This window comes from Podarcis muralis, chromosome 14, assembly GCF_964188315.1.
Source record: "Podarcis muralis chromosome 14, rPodMur119.hap1.1, whole genome shotgun sequence".
NCBI lineage: Eukaryota > Metazoa > Chordata > Lepidosauria > Squamata > Lacertidae > Podarcis > Podarcis muralis.
The window spans coordinates 29,810,023-29,824,992 of NC_135668.1; the positions used below are offsets into that span (position 1 = coordinate 29,810,023).

At 48.8% G+C, this 14,970-nt stretch overlaps 1 protein-coding gene across 2 annotated transcripts in view; it reads right to left on the reverse strand.

The window, feature by feature from the left end:
• Window positions 1-2,401: 2,401 nt before the first annotated feature.
• The window catches only part of RASGRF1 (Ras protein specific guanine nucleotide releasing factor 1), an 85,098-nt gene continuing 72,529 nt past the window's right edge, over window positions 2,402-14,970 (reverse strand). For both annotated transcript variants that reach the window (XM_077919117.1, XM_028706484.2), the window contains 10 exons: window positions 14,444-14,550; window positions 13,943-14,055; window positions 13,126-13,186; window positions 11,447-11,550; window positions 11,014-11,098; window positions 7,494-7,691; window positions 5,639-5,718; window positions 3,930-4,047; window positions 3,619-3,687; window positions 2,402-2,786 (listed from right to left, as the gene is read on the reverse strand). In XM_077919117.1, coding sequence (XP_077775243.1) covers window positions 2,694-2,786; window positions 3,619-3,687; window positions 3,930-4,047; window positions 5,639-5,718; window positions 7,494-7,691; window positions 11,014-11,098; window positions 11,447-11,550; window positions 13,126-13,186; window positions 13,943-14,055; window positions 14,444-14,550 — 1,028 coding nt within the window. In that variant the 3' untranslated portion in view covers window positions 2,402-2,693. The remainder of the gene's footprint in view (window positions 2,787-3,618; window positions 3,688-3,929; window positions 4,048-5,638; window positions 5,719-7,493; window positions 7,692-11,013; window positions 11,099-11,446; window positions 11,551-13,125; window positions 13,187-13,942; window positions 14,056-14,443; window positions 14,551-14,970) is intronic.

Genomic DNA, 14,970 nt, shown 5'->3' on the forward strand with positions numbered 1-14,970 from the left:
TTTTTCTTAAAACCATTAATACAGTTGCGACTTGACTTAGAGGAGCAACTCATAGCACGCGGCGTGGTAGCCTTTTTTGAGGTTTTTGAAGACTTTGGTGATTTTTGAAGCTTTTCCAAAACTTTTCCGAAACCGTGCTTCGCAAGACGAAAAAATCGCAAGACGAAAAAACTCGCGGAACGAATTAATTTCGTCTTGCGAGGCACCACTGTAATTAAAATGAGCAATAAAATAAGCAATGCCTTGCTTATCTGGATGGAAGACAGAGAGGGATGTGCAAGTGTGTGCAGAAAGTGGGCTAGTGAAAGAAGGAAATATTTCCATTAATTGAACCACCCACTTTTGCCTCTGGCCCCACCCACTTCTGGGATGAGAGCCTTGGAAGGTTACCCATAAGGCAGTGGTTTTCAACCAGGGTGCTGTGGCACCCTGAGGTGCCTTGAGGGATGGTCATGGGTGCCACGGGCAACACTGGCCTCTGTCCCTCTTTCTTTCCTTCCCTCCCTCCTCTGATGCCCTCTCATGTCTCTGCCTTCCAAAGGCTTACACAGTGGTTTGTTGCAGCAGACCTGGCTACAAGCTCTGCGGGTGAATTGTGCCTCTGGGGCTGGCCAGGGGGTGCTGGTTGCCAGGAGCTGAGGTGGCCTTGGAGTAAGCAAGCAGACAGGCAAGGGAGCTCAGCCAGCCAGTCCACCACCCCTTGCTGTTGGGAATGGGCTGACAAGTCCCAGGCCCCTGTGGGGCAGTATGAGGAGGCGTGTTTCTTTGGGGCAGGGAGGGGCAGCTCAGAGACCAGGGGCAGAAGCCCAGAGGACTTTCAAGGAGAGGGGAGAAGAGAGGAGGTTGAGGTAACACTGCATAAGGGAGGATGTTGAAGAAAGGATGAGAGGCTGCCAGCCCTGCTGGCAAGGGGTGACATAACTGGGCTCCTGAGCCCCACAGGGCTGCCGCAGAAAGAATGCAGTTGGTCAAGGAAGTCATGGACTCAAAAAGGTTGAAAACCTCTGCCATAAGGAAACATGGCCCCCAGCTTTGCTGCAATGGCTGGTAACTGGTGATTGATGGGTTACAACAGTTACCACTCCCTGTCTTCCCATAGAGTTCCTGCAGACCGTCCTCCTCTCAGGTGACCTTCTGCTTAGCCATATTTTGGGGGTCTTAACCAGGCTTTTATGATGAACTAGGCAACCTCCCCTGCTAAAACTTGCCCATCCCAAACACCTCACCCTGATGGGTCCAAAATACACCTTTGCAAAGCCACTGTTCACCCTGAGATAGAATAGATTTATTAGCAAGAGGTAATCAGGAAACATATATTTTTACAAAAATGGAAATTTTTTCCTTTTCCCAAACAAACAAGCTGTAAGTCGAAATATTTTAGGTCTTGAAAGAGAATTCTCATACCAATGGGTATTGCTTACAGCAAAAGGTTTTGTTTTGTTTTTTTCTTCTTCTGGTTTTTCCGTTACTGTGGAGCATGCCTGCCACTCAAAAATTCACCTGGGCTTATATCCTGTACAATGTAAAAAATACGTGATAATATTCACAGAATAAGCAGTACATTACTGTAGTCCTGCTAGCAAGTGGTTAGACAGGATTACAGTATATGTAATAAAAACACTTGGCCATTCCCCTCCCTCCCTCCCCTCCCCTCTCTAATTCTACATTATGTTACTAAGAAGAGTCACTAAAGTCTACGGACGGAGGAGCGAAATTCACACAGAGCCTCTCAGGAGGGCGATGAAGCAGGAAGGTTCAAAGATATGGTTGGTCTCTGTCTGTCTGTCTTCCTCTCGTGGCTGGCCCAAGCCACCTGGGTGCTTGAGGCAGGAAACCCAAATGGTGGTTGTCTCCTCCCTGCCCTGCTTCCCTACCCATTTGTGTGGGGACAGACAGCACCCCCACAAAAGGGAGTCCTCTTGCACCAAGAGTACCTGTTCCCCAGGGGAGACCTGTCTGCCTGTCTCCTTCCTACTCTGTCACCCAAACCCTACTGAGGCCATTGAAGAGAGCCACCATCTTTCCACTATCAAGCCTGTTTTGCCCAGTTGACCACCACGGGTCAGATTCTCCTTCAAGCCTCTCTTATCTCCTTGGCAACAGGAGGTCAGAGTCCCCTTGGCTCTCTCTGCTCCTGCCGCTGCTCAGTGAAATGCGTCCTCAAGAATTTGCTTTCCCTTATTACATGACTTGTATTGGGGGACTTAGCGGTTGCCGTCCGAAATGACTCGGAGTGAGTGTGTGTGTTCCGTCGCCCCCCTCCCGGCAAAATGGAAGGCCGTGCCCAGATTGCAGAGGCCTGGAAAGCAGGCAGCTGTTCCTCAGGTAAGGAGGGGCTCCCTTGTGCAATGCCCCACATGCCCCCATGGGTGGCTTTCCCGGCTGCCACCCCCTCCGTCCCTCCCCCCGCCCCCAGTGCACGCACGCAAAGAATCAACAACAAAGAGAACATAGCTGAATAGGAACCAGGACTGCAGTCAACAAAGTGGTCTATGCCGGACTCCCCAGGACAAACGGTGGCTAGTCAGATTCTAAGGACAAGGAGAGGGGTGGTGGTGGTGGTGGTGGGGTCTTGGAGAAGCACATACGAGGAAGTCAACTGAGGGTTCCCAAAAGAAACAAACAGCTGCTATGTACAATATGGTACATGGTGTACAGGGAAGGGCCCCCAGGGGGCTGCTGCCACTCTGGACTCAGGTGGGCAGCTTTGGCTCTATCTGGAGCGAGGCCTCGTAAAGACCCTCCTCGTCCATCACAAAGGACTGGTCCAGGAGGTACTGGGTGACCTGGAAGAGAAAGAAAACAGAGAGAGGGTGAAGGAAAGGGAGGCAGCAAGGGGTCAATACTGCTCCCTCTGGACCCAAGGGGAGAGAGCCCAGTGCTGTGAGCCTGTTGTCAGATGGCTGGGAACAGATCTGTTGGTCTTGGGATACCGTGCAACAAACTAACCATAGGGTTCCTTAATGGCCTCAGAAGAAGCACCTGCCCATGGCCCATCTAGTCCAGCATCCTGTTCTCACAGTGGCCAACCAGATGCCTGTGGGAATCCCTCAAGCAGGATTTGAGTTCAACAGCATCTCTCCTCCCCTGCAGTTTCCAGCAACTGCTATTCAGAAGCAGACTACTTCTGCTTATAGTTTCTCTCTCTTTATGGGAGCTAGTTTTGTAGGAAGAGTTCAGAAGCATTGTTTCCTCCAGCTGTGGAGGCAGAACATAGCATTCATCTTGGCTAGTAGCCATTGATAGCCCTCTCCTCCGTGAAGTTATAAGTACCTTCCTCAGCAACGGTTACCTAGGAACAATTATTCAGGAATATATCCTGTTCTCGCAGGGGCCACTCATATGCCTATAGGAAGCCTGCAAGGTGGATCTCAAGCTACAGCCATTGTTTTTATCCAAACAGTCTTCCCCAACCTAGTGCCCTCCAGATGTTTTGAAGCACAGCTCCCATCAACCCCAGCCACCATGTCCATGCTAGTGGAAGATGTCCTCCAAAACATCTGGAGGACTCCAGGATGGAGAAGGCTGCTTTCAAACGAGCTCTCAGACACCCTCACCTCTGGGCAGTGGGTGCAAGGGACAGGCCTGACCCCCCGAAAGGGTCTGCGGTGAAGTTACCTTTGCCTGATGCTCAATTTTGTAGGCCGTCTGCTGGAACTGCCTGATCTCTCGGATGATATGGGAGATCTGTGCAGAAAGAAAACAAATTGGTGCTTATGTTTGTGCTCCTGGGAATAAAAGTTGTTGGGGAAACACTCAAAGCTCATGAAATAAAAGGGCCTGAGGCTGGTGAATGGAGTAATCAGGCGGTTCACATCTTCACGGACTATCCTTTTGTCAGGCTATTCTTGACATCTGATCAGACTTATGAAACCTCCTTATGATTTGCCCTTTCTCCCTGGCAAAAGGCACTGTGCCAGGAAACTTACCATCCTCATTTTGGAAAAATTCACGAGGCCGTCTTCAGTGTAATTGGGGGTGCCCTCCTCAATGAAGGCCAGGTCTGTCAGGTACATCCCTAGATATGGGACACAGGGTGGATCGCAGCTGGAAGGGAGAAAAGAAGTCCCACTTAATGTGATGGGCTTAATGTGATCCAATAGTCTTTCTCCTGAGTTCATACAGGCACTGTCCTCACTCCATGTCAGCTCAGATAGGTTCGTAAACCGTCACCACAGATTACACCCTGCAGGGAGAGCTTTTGTGTCCCCCTCACATCAGGTCTGACACTTAAGAACATAAGGAGGGTCTGATGGATCAGGTCAATGACCCATCTAGTCCAGCATGCTGTTCTCACAGAAGCCAACTGGATGCCTGTGGGAGGCAGAGCCACTAGCCATCAATAGCCCTCTCCTCCTTCATCACTTTGTCCAATCCTCGTTTTAAGCCATCCAAGTTGATAGGCACCACTGCCACCTGAGTGAACTCCAGAGCTTAATTATGCAATGTGCGAAGAAGGGATTCCTATTATCTGTCTTGAATCATCCAACGTTGGATGCCCGCCAGTTGTAGCCTTACGAAAGAGGGAGAAAAACTTTCCCTCTTTCCATGCCATACTGTATTTTTCGCTCTATAAGACGCACCAGACCACAAGACGCACCTAGTTTTTGGAGGAGGAAAACAAGGAAAAAAATATTCTGAATCCCAGAAGCCAGAACAGCAAGAGGGATCGCTGTGCAGTGAAAGCAGCAATCCCTCTTGCTGTTCTGGCTTCTGTGATAACTGTGCAGCCTGCATTCACTCCATAAGACGTATACACATTTCCCCCTTACTTTTTAGGAGGGAAAAAGTGAGTCTTATACAGCAAAAAATACGGTACTTTCCAATGTAGTCCACATCAAGTATGAATGAGTTTCCAGCTTCGCAGACCCCTCTCCCTTGCGCAAATAGGAATGTCTTAGAATTCTGGAACCTATGAGATTCTCTGCATTCAGTGCAGAGGCCAAAGCATTCCTCCCTGCCCTCTGAAGGGCCTCTTCCTTTTCGCAGTCTCTCACGCCTGGTTATTTAGCTGATATCCCTTCCCCTTGCTCATGAGGGGCGTGCAAAGTCCCAGGGGCTGGAGGCCCAGCTGTGCAGCATGCTACCCACCGTGGCTCTTCCTCCTCAGCTGAGGCTTTGAGCAGGGAGAGACAGTGTTGTGCAGCGGTTAGTGTCAAATTAAGACCTGGGAGAGACCAGGGTTCAAATCCCTGCTTCTCAACCTAACCTACCTTCCAGGGCTGTTGTGAGGACTAAGACCTGAATGATCAGGGTTCAAACCCCCACTCGGCCATGAAGCTCACTTGGGTGACCTTGGGGGCCAGCCACTCTCCCTCTCAGCCTAGCCTACCTTGCAGGGTTGTCTAGGGGATTAAACGAGGAAGGGGAGGACCAGGTGAGCCACCTGGAGCTCCTTGGAGGGAAAATGTGGACTATAAATACAAATAAATAAATAGAGCTGAACTTTCTCAGGTCCTGGCAATATCTGCCAAATACCTAGTGGGAAGGAGCACGTATTGGAGGTGCTCACAGGTGTGCCATGCTTTGTCATTCTGTGTGCGCATACCTCAGACGCAGCGCAAGGTCTCACATTCTGCAAACAAAGGCATGATGGGCACCACCCCCAGGCGGACGAGCTCTGCTGCCAGCCACTTACTTTTTCAGGGCCTCCCTCAGATTCTTGAAACGGCCTTCCGAAGACACCAGGCGCTGCAGCTTGTCGATCAAAGCTTTCGTCTGAAAAGAAAGACGTAAGGTGGAAAGTGCAGACTCTGGTTAAGGGAGAAAGAAGAATCCAGGCTGGGGTGGGAGGCGGGGGGGGGGTGTGCCTTTTTGGGGAATGATACCAAGGATCTGCTTCTGAGCTACTGAAAATCAAATGGGTGCATTGGTCAACATGCTGAAGAGGCAGGCCCAGCAAATTCAAAAAGCAGTTTGGAATCAAAATCAGGAAGCGGGGCAAATTATCAGTTGGCCAGGGAAACTTTCATTCAGTTAGTTGTACCAAATAATCCCAGCTTGCAACCCTAGAATCATAGAATTGTAGAGTTGGAAGGGGCTCCAAGGGTCATCTAGTCCAACCCCCTGCAATGCTGGAATCACAGCTAAGTTGCCTAATAGAGACAACTGGGCTGAAGGCAACACAGAAGTTCAAACACAGGGTGGGGGTCACTTGTGAAATTGCCTTAAGACCACAGAGGTTCCAGCTCAATGTTTTCTTTATGTGAATCCTCTGCGGAAACTGAAGCTGAGACAGAAATCTGCTGCATCTGGTTTGGCTGCACTTTTGTGTTATGAGGAACCATCTGAGCGTATGATAAGTATCTGCGGGGAGAATGCCAGGTCTCAGTTCCAGCAAAGAAGGAAGTTCAGCCTCTTAAGTGGTCTGGCAGGGGAGTTCTGGATGAAAGGAGGAAGCGGGAGCTGCACAAAATAGGCCAAGCAAAGCTCTCTGCTGTGGCTGGGAGAGGGGGGTGGGGTGGCTACATAGTAAAAAAATCTCAGCACTCCACAGCTAGCATGCGCCTCTGCACATAGACTGGCATGCAGCAGAAGTCAAAGATCAAACAAAGCCAGTCATTGTGCTGGGCTGCGTGGATCGGTGCCCAGTTCTCATGATTCTGAAGGGATCTGCATTCTCAGAAGCTACCAAGTCAGACCAATAATCCCTCTAGCTTTACACTGCCTGGCAGCCATGGCTCTTCAGAGTTCTTGGGGGGGGGGGGGCTCCCATCCCTACCTGGGCATGCCACCAGGAACTGAATATTTTACCTTCTCCACGCAAAGCAGATGCTCAACCACTGAGCTACAACCCTTTTCCCTGAATGATTTTAGATAGACAGATAGACAGACAGATGATAGAGATAGATTGATGATAGATAGATTGATGATAGATAGATATAGATGATGATAGATAGATAGATGATAGATAGATAGATAGATGATAGATAGATAGATAGATAGATAGATAGATAGATAGATAGATGATAGATAGATAGATAGATATAGATGATAGATAGAGATAGATAGATGATAGATAGATAGATGATAGATAGATAGATAGATAGATAGATAGATAGATAGATAGATAGATAGATAGATAGAGATAGATAGATAAATAGATAGATAATAGATAGATAGATAGATAGATAGATAGATAGATAGATAGATAGATAGATAGATAGATGATAGATAGATAGATAGATGATAGATAGATAGATAGATAGATAGATGATACATAGATAGATGTGTTTGATATTGCATCAATTTTACTAATAGTGAGCATATGCATTTAAATAAAATAAACCCCACAATTATTTTCTTATATTATTTACTACCATGACAGCTCTCAAAATTTCAATATATGAGAGTCAGGGATTATTTAGCTGCAGTTTCCTGCCTTGCAGGGGGGTTTGTTCAGATGGCCCCTCGGGGTCCCTTCCAACTCTACAATTCTACGAGTCCAAAGTGACCCCAGAGCTTTGCCTCGTGCTCCCCGCTGGCATACCCACCTGCTTGGACACCTTCATCCATGTCTTCTTCAAGCGGAAGATGGCACTGCGGTTGAAGGCCGAGGTGATCTCAAGGACCGCGTTGTAGTTGTGCAAGCAGCGGCAGATGTCGGCCACGGCCACCCACTTTTCGATGGCGCTCACCCTGGCGGTGATGTCCTCGTTGTGGAGGATCTCGGAGGCGATCAGGTTGCTGATCTGTAGGGGGGGGAGGGGAGCCGCACAGGCCGGCGGTCATCAGGACCGCCTGTGTGCCATTTAAAAGGATCACAGAGCCCTAAGCTCAAGCACAAAAACATGAGGACAGGAAAACAAATGTACTTTTATCTCAGGGGCACATGCATGGACTTGACAGGGCTCTGAGTTTACAGAACTTGTCCGCAGGGTTGGCTCCTAAAGCATGAGGTCGCCAAGGTTTCACCACATTTTTTTTGCTGCCTCCTACTGGACATTTTGGGATGCAGGTGGCGCTGTGGGTTAAACCACAGAGCCTAGGACTTGCCGATCAGAAGGTCGGCGGTTTGAATCCCTGCGACGGGATGAGCTCCCGTTGTTCGGTCCCTGCTCCTGCCAACCTAGCAGTTCGAAAGCACATGACCCGGAAACTGTCTGCGGACAAACGCCGGCTCCCTCGGCCTATAGAGCAAGATGAGTGCACAACCCCAGTCGGTCACGACTGGACCTAATGGTCGGGGTCCCTTTACCTTTACCTTTACTGGACATCTATCTGTAACTAAGATGGGTAAAGAGTTTGAAATCCATGTTTTCCATGTTCATCTTTAAGGTGCCGCAAGAACCTTGGTTGCTGTTTTGCTTCAGCTGACTAACAAATTCATTGTGGCATAAGGTTGTTGTTGTTTTCAGCAGGTGCATGAAGTGTTATCCAGAGTTGGAGGTTATTGTGACCTAACTATTTACACACACTTACACAGGATTGTAAATAGGGAGATCAGAAATAAATGGGACACAGGAAAGTACAGATGGGTATAATTACGTTATAAACCGTGCCCATATGAACAGACATCCTAGCACTGAAGGACCAGGTGTGCAGCCTGGGAGTCATTTTGGACTCGCAGCTGTCCATGGAGGTGCAGGTCAATTCTGCGTTCAAGGCAGCTGTCTACCAGCTCCATCTGGTACGCAGGCTGAGACCCTACCTGCCCACAGACTGTCTCGCCAGAGTTGTACATGCCTTAGTTATCTCCTGCTTGGACTACTGCAATGCGCTTTATGTGGGCTACCTTTGAAGGTGATCCGGAAACTACAACTAATGTAGAATGCGGCAGCTAGACTGGTGACTGGGAGCGGCTACTGAGACCATATAACACCGGTCCTGAAAGACCTACATTGACTCCCAGTATGTTTCCGAGCACAATTCAAAGTGTTGGTGCTGACCTTTAAGCCCTAAATGGCCTCAGCCCAGTATACTTGAAGGAGCTTCTCCACCCCTATCGCTCAGCTCTGAGGGCCTTCTGGCGGTTTGCAAGATGTGAGGTTACAGGGAACCAGGCAGAGGGCCTTCTTGGTAGTGGCGCCCGCCCTGTGGAATGCCCTCCCATCAGATGTCAAGGAAATAAATAACTATCTGACTTTCAGAAGACATCTGAAGGCAGCCCTGTTTAGGAAAGTTTTTAATGTTTGATGTTCTATCGTGTTTTTAATATTCTGTTGGGAGGCACCCAGAGTAGCTGAAGAAACCCAGCCAGATGGGCAGGGTATAAATATATTACTACTACTACTTCTACTACTACACATCATGTAATAAAAACCTGCGTCCTGTTTCCATCCACAAAAAATAGCTCAGAACATAAGAAGAGAACAAAAGCCTACTGGATCAGGCCAATACCCTATCTGTTTCAGCTTTCTGTTCTCAGAGAGGCCAACCAGATGCCTATGGGAAACCAGCAAGGAGGGCCCAAGCACGGGAGCACTCTTCCTTTCGCCATAAATTTTTATTATTTTTCAAACATTTATACAGTTTTCCAAAATACAACAAATTACCTCTTGGTTTTTTTTTTAACTTCCCTCAGCGTCTCTGACAATCATCCGTGTTCATAACTGCAATTACACAGTCCTCCTTTGGGAGCACTTCCTTTCAGTGGTTTCCAGCAATTGCAGAGCATAGTTATCATGGCTGGTAGGCACCAATAGCCCTCTCCTTGACAAATTTGCCTCACCCGCTTTTAAAGCCATCTAGGTTGGTGGCCACCAGCTCCTCCTGTGGGAGTGAGTTCCACAGTTTAACTACCGTATGTATTGCGTGAAGGAGGACTTTCTTTTATCTGCCCTGAACCTCTTGGCGAGCTGTAATTCAGCATAAAAAGGGAGGTCAATAAGGGGGATGGAGCTTCAGTCTTCAGTAGGATAATAATACCTTTTATTAGGACAAAGGAGGAAAGTGTCACAAAGTGTGGCAAGCTTTGGGGTTCTCAAAAACAGTTTAAACTTGGCAGCCTCAGTTCAAAGTACTAAGGTCAGTTTCAGAGAATTCTGGGAGGTTGAAATGATCATGACATCATTATGGCCATCTATGCTTTTCTGCATTTCATTTTCACCTGGCCTCAGTTTTAACAATCCCTGCCCTGCCCCCTGCCTCTGCCTCTGCCCTTTCCAACCACGTGTGCATTTCCGGCACCTCAGGAGAAATCTTCAACTGTAATCGACAAGTGCTAATGCTATTTAGAAGAGAGAAGGAGGGGTGGTGGTTTTGGAGACTGGTTTAGCCAGTTGGCCATTTGCTGAACAAACATCAAAGCTTTCCAGCCATTCCATGTCAAGCAGACCCTCTGAAATCCTGCCAAAGTCAAACTTCTGCCTGAGTGCTTTCCTTCTGAAAAGGAGAGCAGATCCAGATTCTCACAGGAGGAGGAAGAGGAGTTTAGACTTGATACCCCGCCTTTCACTCCCCATAAGGAGTCTCAAAGAGGCTAGTGTGGTGTAGTGGTTAAGAGTGGTAGTCTCGTAATCTGGGGAACCGGGTTCGCATCTCCGCTCCTCCACATGCAGCTGCTGGGTGACCTTGGGCTAGTCACACTTCTCTGAAGTCTCTCAGCCCCACTCACCTCACAGAGTGTTTGTTGTGGGGGAGGAAGGGAAAGGAGATTCTGAGCCGCTTTGAGACTCCTTCAGGTAGTGATAAAGCGGGATCAAATCCAAACTACTCCTGCTCTTCTTCTTCTTCTTCTTCTTCTTCTTCTTCTTCTTCTTCTTCTTCTTCTCAATCTTCTTTCCCTTCCTCCCCCACAACAAACACCTCTGTGAAGCTGAGAAGGCTGAGAGACTTCAGAGAACTGTGACTAGCCCAAGGTCACCCAGCAGCTGCATGTGGAGGAGTGGGGAAGCGAACCCGGTTCACCTGATTACGAGTCCACCACTCTTAACCACTAAACCACAGAGGCAGATCTGGGAACAAGGACCTCTCCAGCCTGGCCACCCACTGACTGCAATGCTATACGACACCGCTCCCTCTTCCCCTCTGGGCTCCTCCAAAGCTGTTCAGATCCCTAGAGCCCGAACTCACATCATTGAAGTGCTTGGTGTTCTTCATGATGTACGGAGTCCTCTCGTTCTTCTCCAATTTCATCCAGCCTTGCCCAAAGAACTCTCTGAAAATGCAAAGTGGTAAGAATATACAGTAGAAATGTTAGAAGAGCCTGCTGGATCAGGCCAAACTGCCAAATCTAGTCCAGCATCCTGTTCTCACAGTGGCTACCCAGATATCCCCATGGGAAACCAGCCAGCAGCATCTGAGCCTAGGATCAGGATCCTAACCTACCTCACAGGGATGTCGTGGGGATTAAATGGGGGGGGGGGGCGGCGGCAGGGAAACTTGTCTGCCACCTTGAGCTCGTTGGAGAAATAGGCGAAGAAGAGAAATGAAATAAATAAATATTGCCTTCTCCATACATGCCAGAGATGGAAAGGAGGAAAAAAGAAGCCTCTTTGTGACTCACTCATAAGGGATGGTTTTGAAGACCAGGTGATCCAGCAAAGTCATCTGCTCTGCGATTTCCAATGCAGAGTGGTTTTCAAAGGGCTCCGCCTTGACTCCTGCAGCCTGGAGAGAAAGAAGACAGCCCCAGCATTTATTTAAGCCCCTCAATGGAAGCAAAGACAACAAGCGCAAAATCTGCTGGTAGCAAGCAAAGACTCAGAGAGCTACTATGAGGAGGTCCCTTTTCCTCCCAGGCCTTGCTCAGCCTCTTCTTCAATGGGGTGAGCATCTATGCATATGTGCGTGTGTGTGTGTGTGTGTGTGTGTGTGTGTGTGTGTGTGTTGTGAGCACCAGCAAGAGTCACAGAGGGCTCACCCTGAGGCCTGTTTACATTGGAGGCCAGGTGGGCAATACCTACAAGCTATTGCCTTACCCCAAATATGCCCATTCAACTGCTTCGATTCACAGAACCGGCACTGTTACAGGTGCCACAGAGTGGAAGCATCTACATCTTGGAACAAGAGGCAGCATGACAGTAGTGCTGAGCTTGGACTGCAGAGGCCTGCTTCAGGATGAGGATCCTCTCTAAGTGGGAACTCCCCCCTCCCCCCCGATGTCAGTTCCTCCTTTGAAATCCCGGTAATGTCCGGATGTATGGCAGCCCTACAAGTTTGTTGACGTGAAGGGGGGGCGGGGAATGCACTCTGCACTCCATGCAGCCTCAAGCCTGCACTCCAAGGGGCTCCTCAAATGCTTGGCGCAATGCACCAGTTTTGCCTCTTTGCACACACAAAAAGGGGAAGGGATCTAGCTCACTGGTGGAGCATCTGCTTTCCCTTCACAGAATCACAGGTTCGAACCCTGGCTTCTCCAGGCAAGGGTGAGGAGAGACTCCCTGCCTGAAAACCTGGAGGGCTACTGACAGTCAGTGTCAACAATATGGCCTAGATCAGTGATGGCCAAACTTGGCCCTCCAGCTGTTTTGGGACTACAGCTCCCACCATCCCTAGCTAACAGGACCAATGGTCAGGGATGATGGGAATTGTAGTCCCAAAACAGCTGGAGGGCCGAGTTTGGCCATCATTGGCCTAGATGGACCAAGGTAAAGCAGGAACTTACTGTGCAAATGAAAATGCCCCCTGCTACTCCGCTTTCTTGCAAAGTAAAGTGACATCTACTCTGTTCTGCTCTTCTCTTTGGAGGAATTTCCCAAAGTGGTTTTGCCTTGAGTGGGGCTCTGGACTAGAAAGCCCTCACCCTCTTTTCCTTTTTGCTGAGAAAAGTGCAGGATGTTCCCGGATAAGCCACTTGACTCCTGGGCAGGCAGCCCACTTGCCATCCAGGAGGGACATTCCTGTTCTCTGCTTGACTTCTAAAGTGGCTGTTGAAGAATTTTGCCCCAAAACTTCCAGCATTGACTCACTGGTGCAAGCAGGCGTATCCTTAAAATGGCCCTTTGCATGACGACCGGGGAGTTACACAAAAACCACCCAAAGACACTTAGCCCCAAAGCCCAGCAGGCTCTCGTAATTTATGTTGGGTTGTGAAATGCTCACTAGTGGGCGATGAAAGCATCTCTTTCCCACAAAACACAAAGGGATCGGAGGGAAATAAAGGCAGAAGGGAAATAAAAAATAAGCACAGCTCTTTGTTGTGATCCAGTTGCGGGAGGACAAAAATTGTGGGAGGACAGTTACCATTTGCAGGATCTCTTCCAGTGTGATCTGATTGTCTCCAGGGTCCTCCTGAGTCAAGGTTCTGAGGTGCAAGAGACAAATGGCAGCATTGGAATATAAGAGCCCAAAGCACATGGGAGATTTTCATTGCTTCCCCGCAGAAGCCTCTTTGCATCGAGGTGGAAAGGCCTAGGGAAAACATCACTCCCTCTCTTTTAAAAATAATAATGTACTGCTAACCCCTCAGCAGCAGGCCCCAGGCGGATTACAGCAATTTAAGACCCAGAAACTAAAACAAATTGTAGTCACAGGGATGAGGTGGGTCCTGGAAATACACATCTCAAATGGCAAAGGCCAGCATCAAGAGGTGCATCTTCAGCATTCCCTGGAAGCTGTATAATGAAGGTATCAGATGCACCTCCATGGGAAGGTAATTGCGCAACTGAGGGGCTGCCACAGAGAAAGCCCTCCCCTGGGCCACTTCCTATGGGCCACCAGTTGCCACCACCTGGACCTACCTAAGCAGCTACCAATGAAAAGAAGGGAGAGGGCCTTCTTGGTAGTTACTCCACCAACTTTTGAGGAACTACCATGAAGAACCCTCTGCGCCTTCTCACTGCTAGCTGCTTTAGTTTAAGTGGTGGCAACTAGCGGCTCACAGGCCCAGCCCAGCCTATTGTCTCAACGCTTAATTGTACCCTGGTCTATGAGCACCCGCAGCCTCACCCACATCACACTGAGTGTGGCAGTGGATAAGAGCTGGGTGGCCAGGGATTCGGCCCTGCCCTTGGCCAGCTCACTTGCCAGCCGACCACAGATCTGCAGGAGGGTAACTAGCCTGATGATATTGGCTGCTGCCTTCCTCTCTTGTGTCAGCAGTTCTGGGTCATGGATGACTTCCTCCAGAAAGCTGATCACTTTGCACTTCAGTTCATCGTTTGTTTCAAAATCCTGCAAAAAGAAAAATAGAAATGTTTGGGTGTTATTCCACTAAGCTACATTCAAAGTACACCTATTGAAATTAATGGGCCTAACTTAGTCCTGTTCACTCATTCCAATGAATCTACTCTAAGACTTAGTTTTAAAAAACCAGCCTCTATATCAATTCTGCATTTTCACAAGTCAGAGCAGTGGCTCCCAAAGTGGGTGGCATTGCCCCCTGGAGGACGGTGGGGTTATCTAGGGGGAACACTAATAGGCAAGGGGGTAGCAGGAGGTGTGAATGATTATCAGACTTCGAGAAGCTGGAATCACTGGACCAAGTTCATCCATCTCGTTGAATTAATTAAACCGTTACCAGTGCAGCTTCCTGCCGCCACTTGTTCTGGGAGCAGCATACCTGGGAGTGCTTGGAGACCCAGTGTCTCAGGACATTGAGGACCCGGTTGGTCGCTGCCCTCCTGATCACAAACTCCTTGTCGCCATTCCTTTGGTCAGGGGGGAAGCCTGGAAGGAGAGCAAGGAGCACAGAGGAGGCCGAGTCAGCTTCAGAGCAGGGGAGGGGAAGAGGCCATGCAGGGATGCCTGGGAGGATAAGCTCCAACCTAGCTGGGAGGTCAGGAGGGTTGCCCAGGGTTGCCTTCTAAGACCCAGCAAGTTCTCCTAGATGGTGAGATTTAGCAGGCACCTTCTGTGTCAACTTTTAAATGCCAGCTGAAAACTTTTCTGTTCCACCCAGTTTAAGACTACATCCTCCCACAATGGTTAATTGATGTCTGTTTTTACTTTTTTATATATGGTTTTTATTGTGTGGTTTTATGTTTTTATTGCTGAAACTGCATATATCGTATTTTTATGTCTATAGGACGCCCCCTTGTATAAGACCTCCCCTATTTTGGGGGACTCAGTTTTAGGAAAATGAGGGGA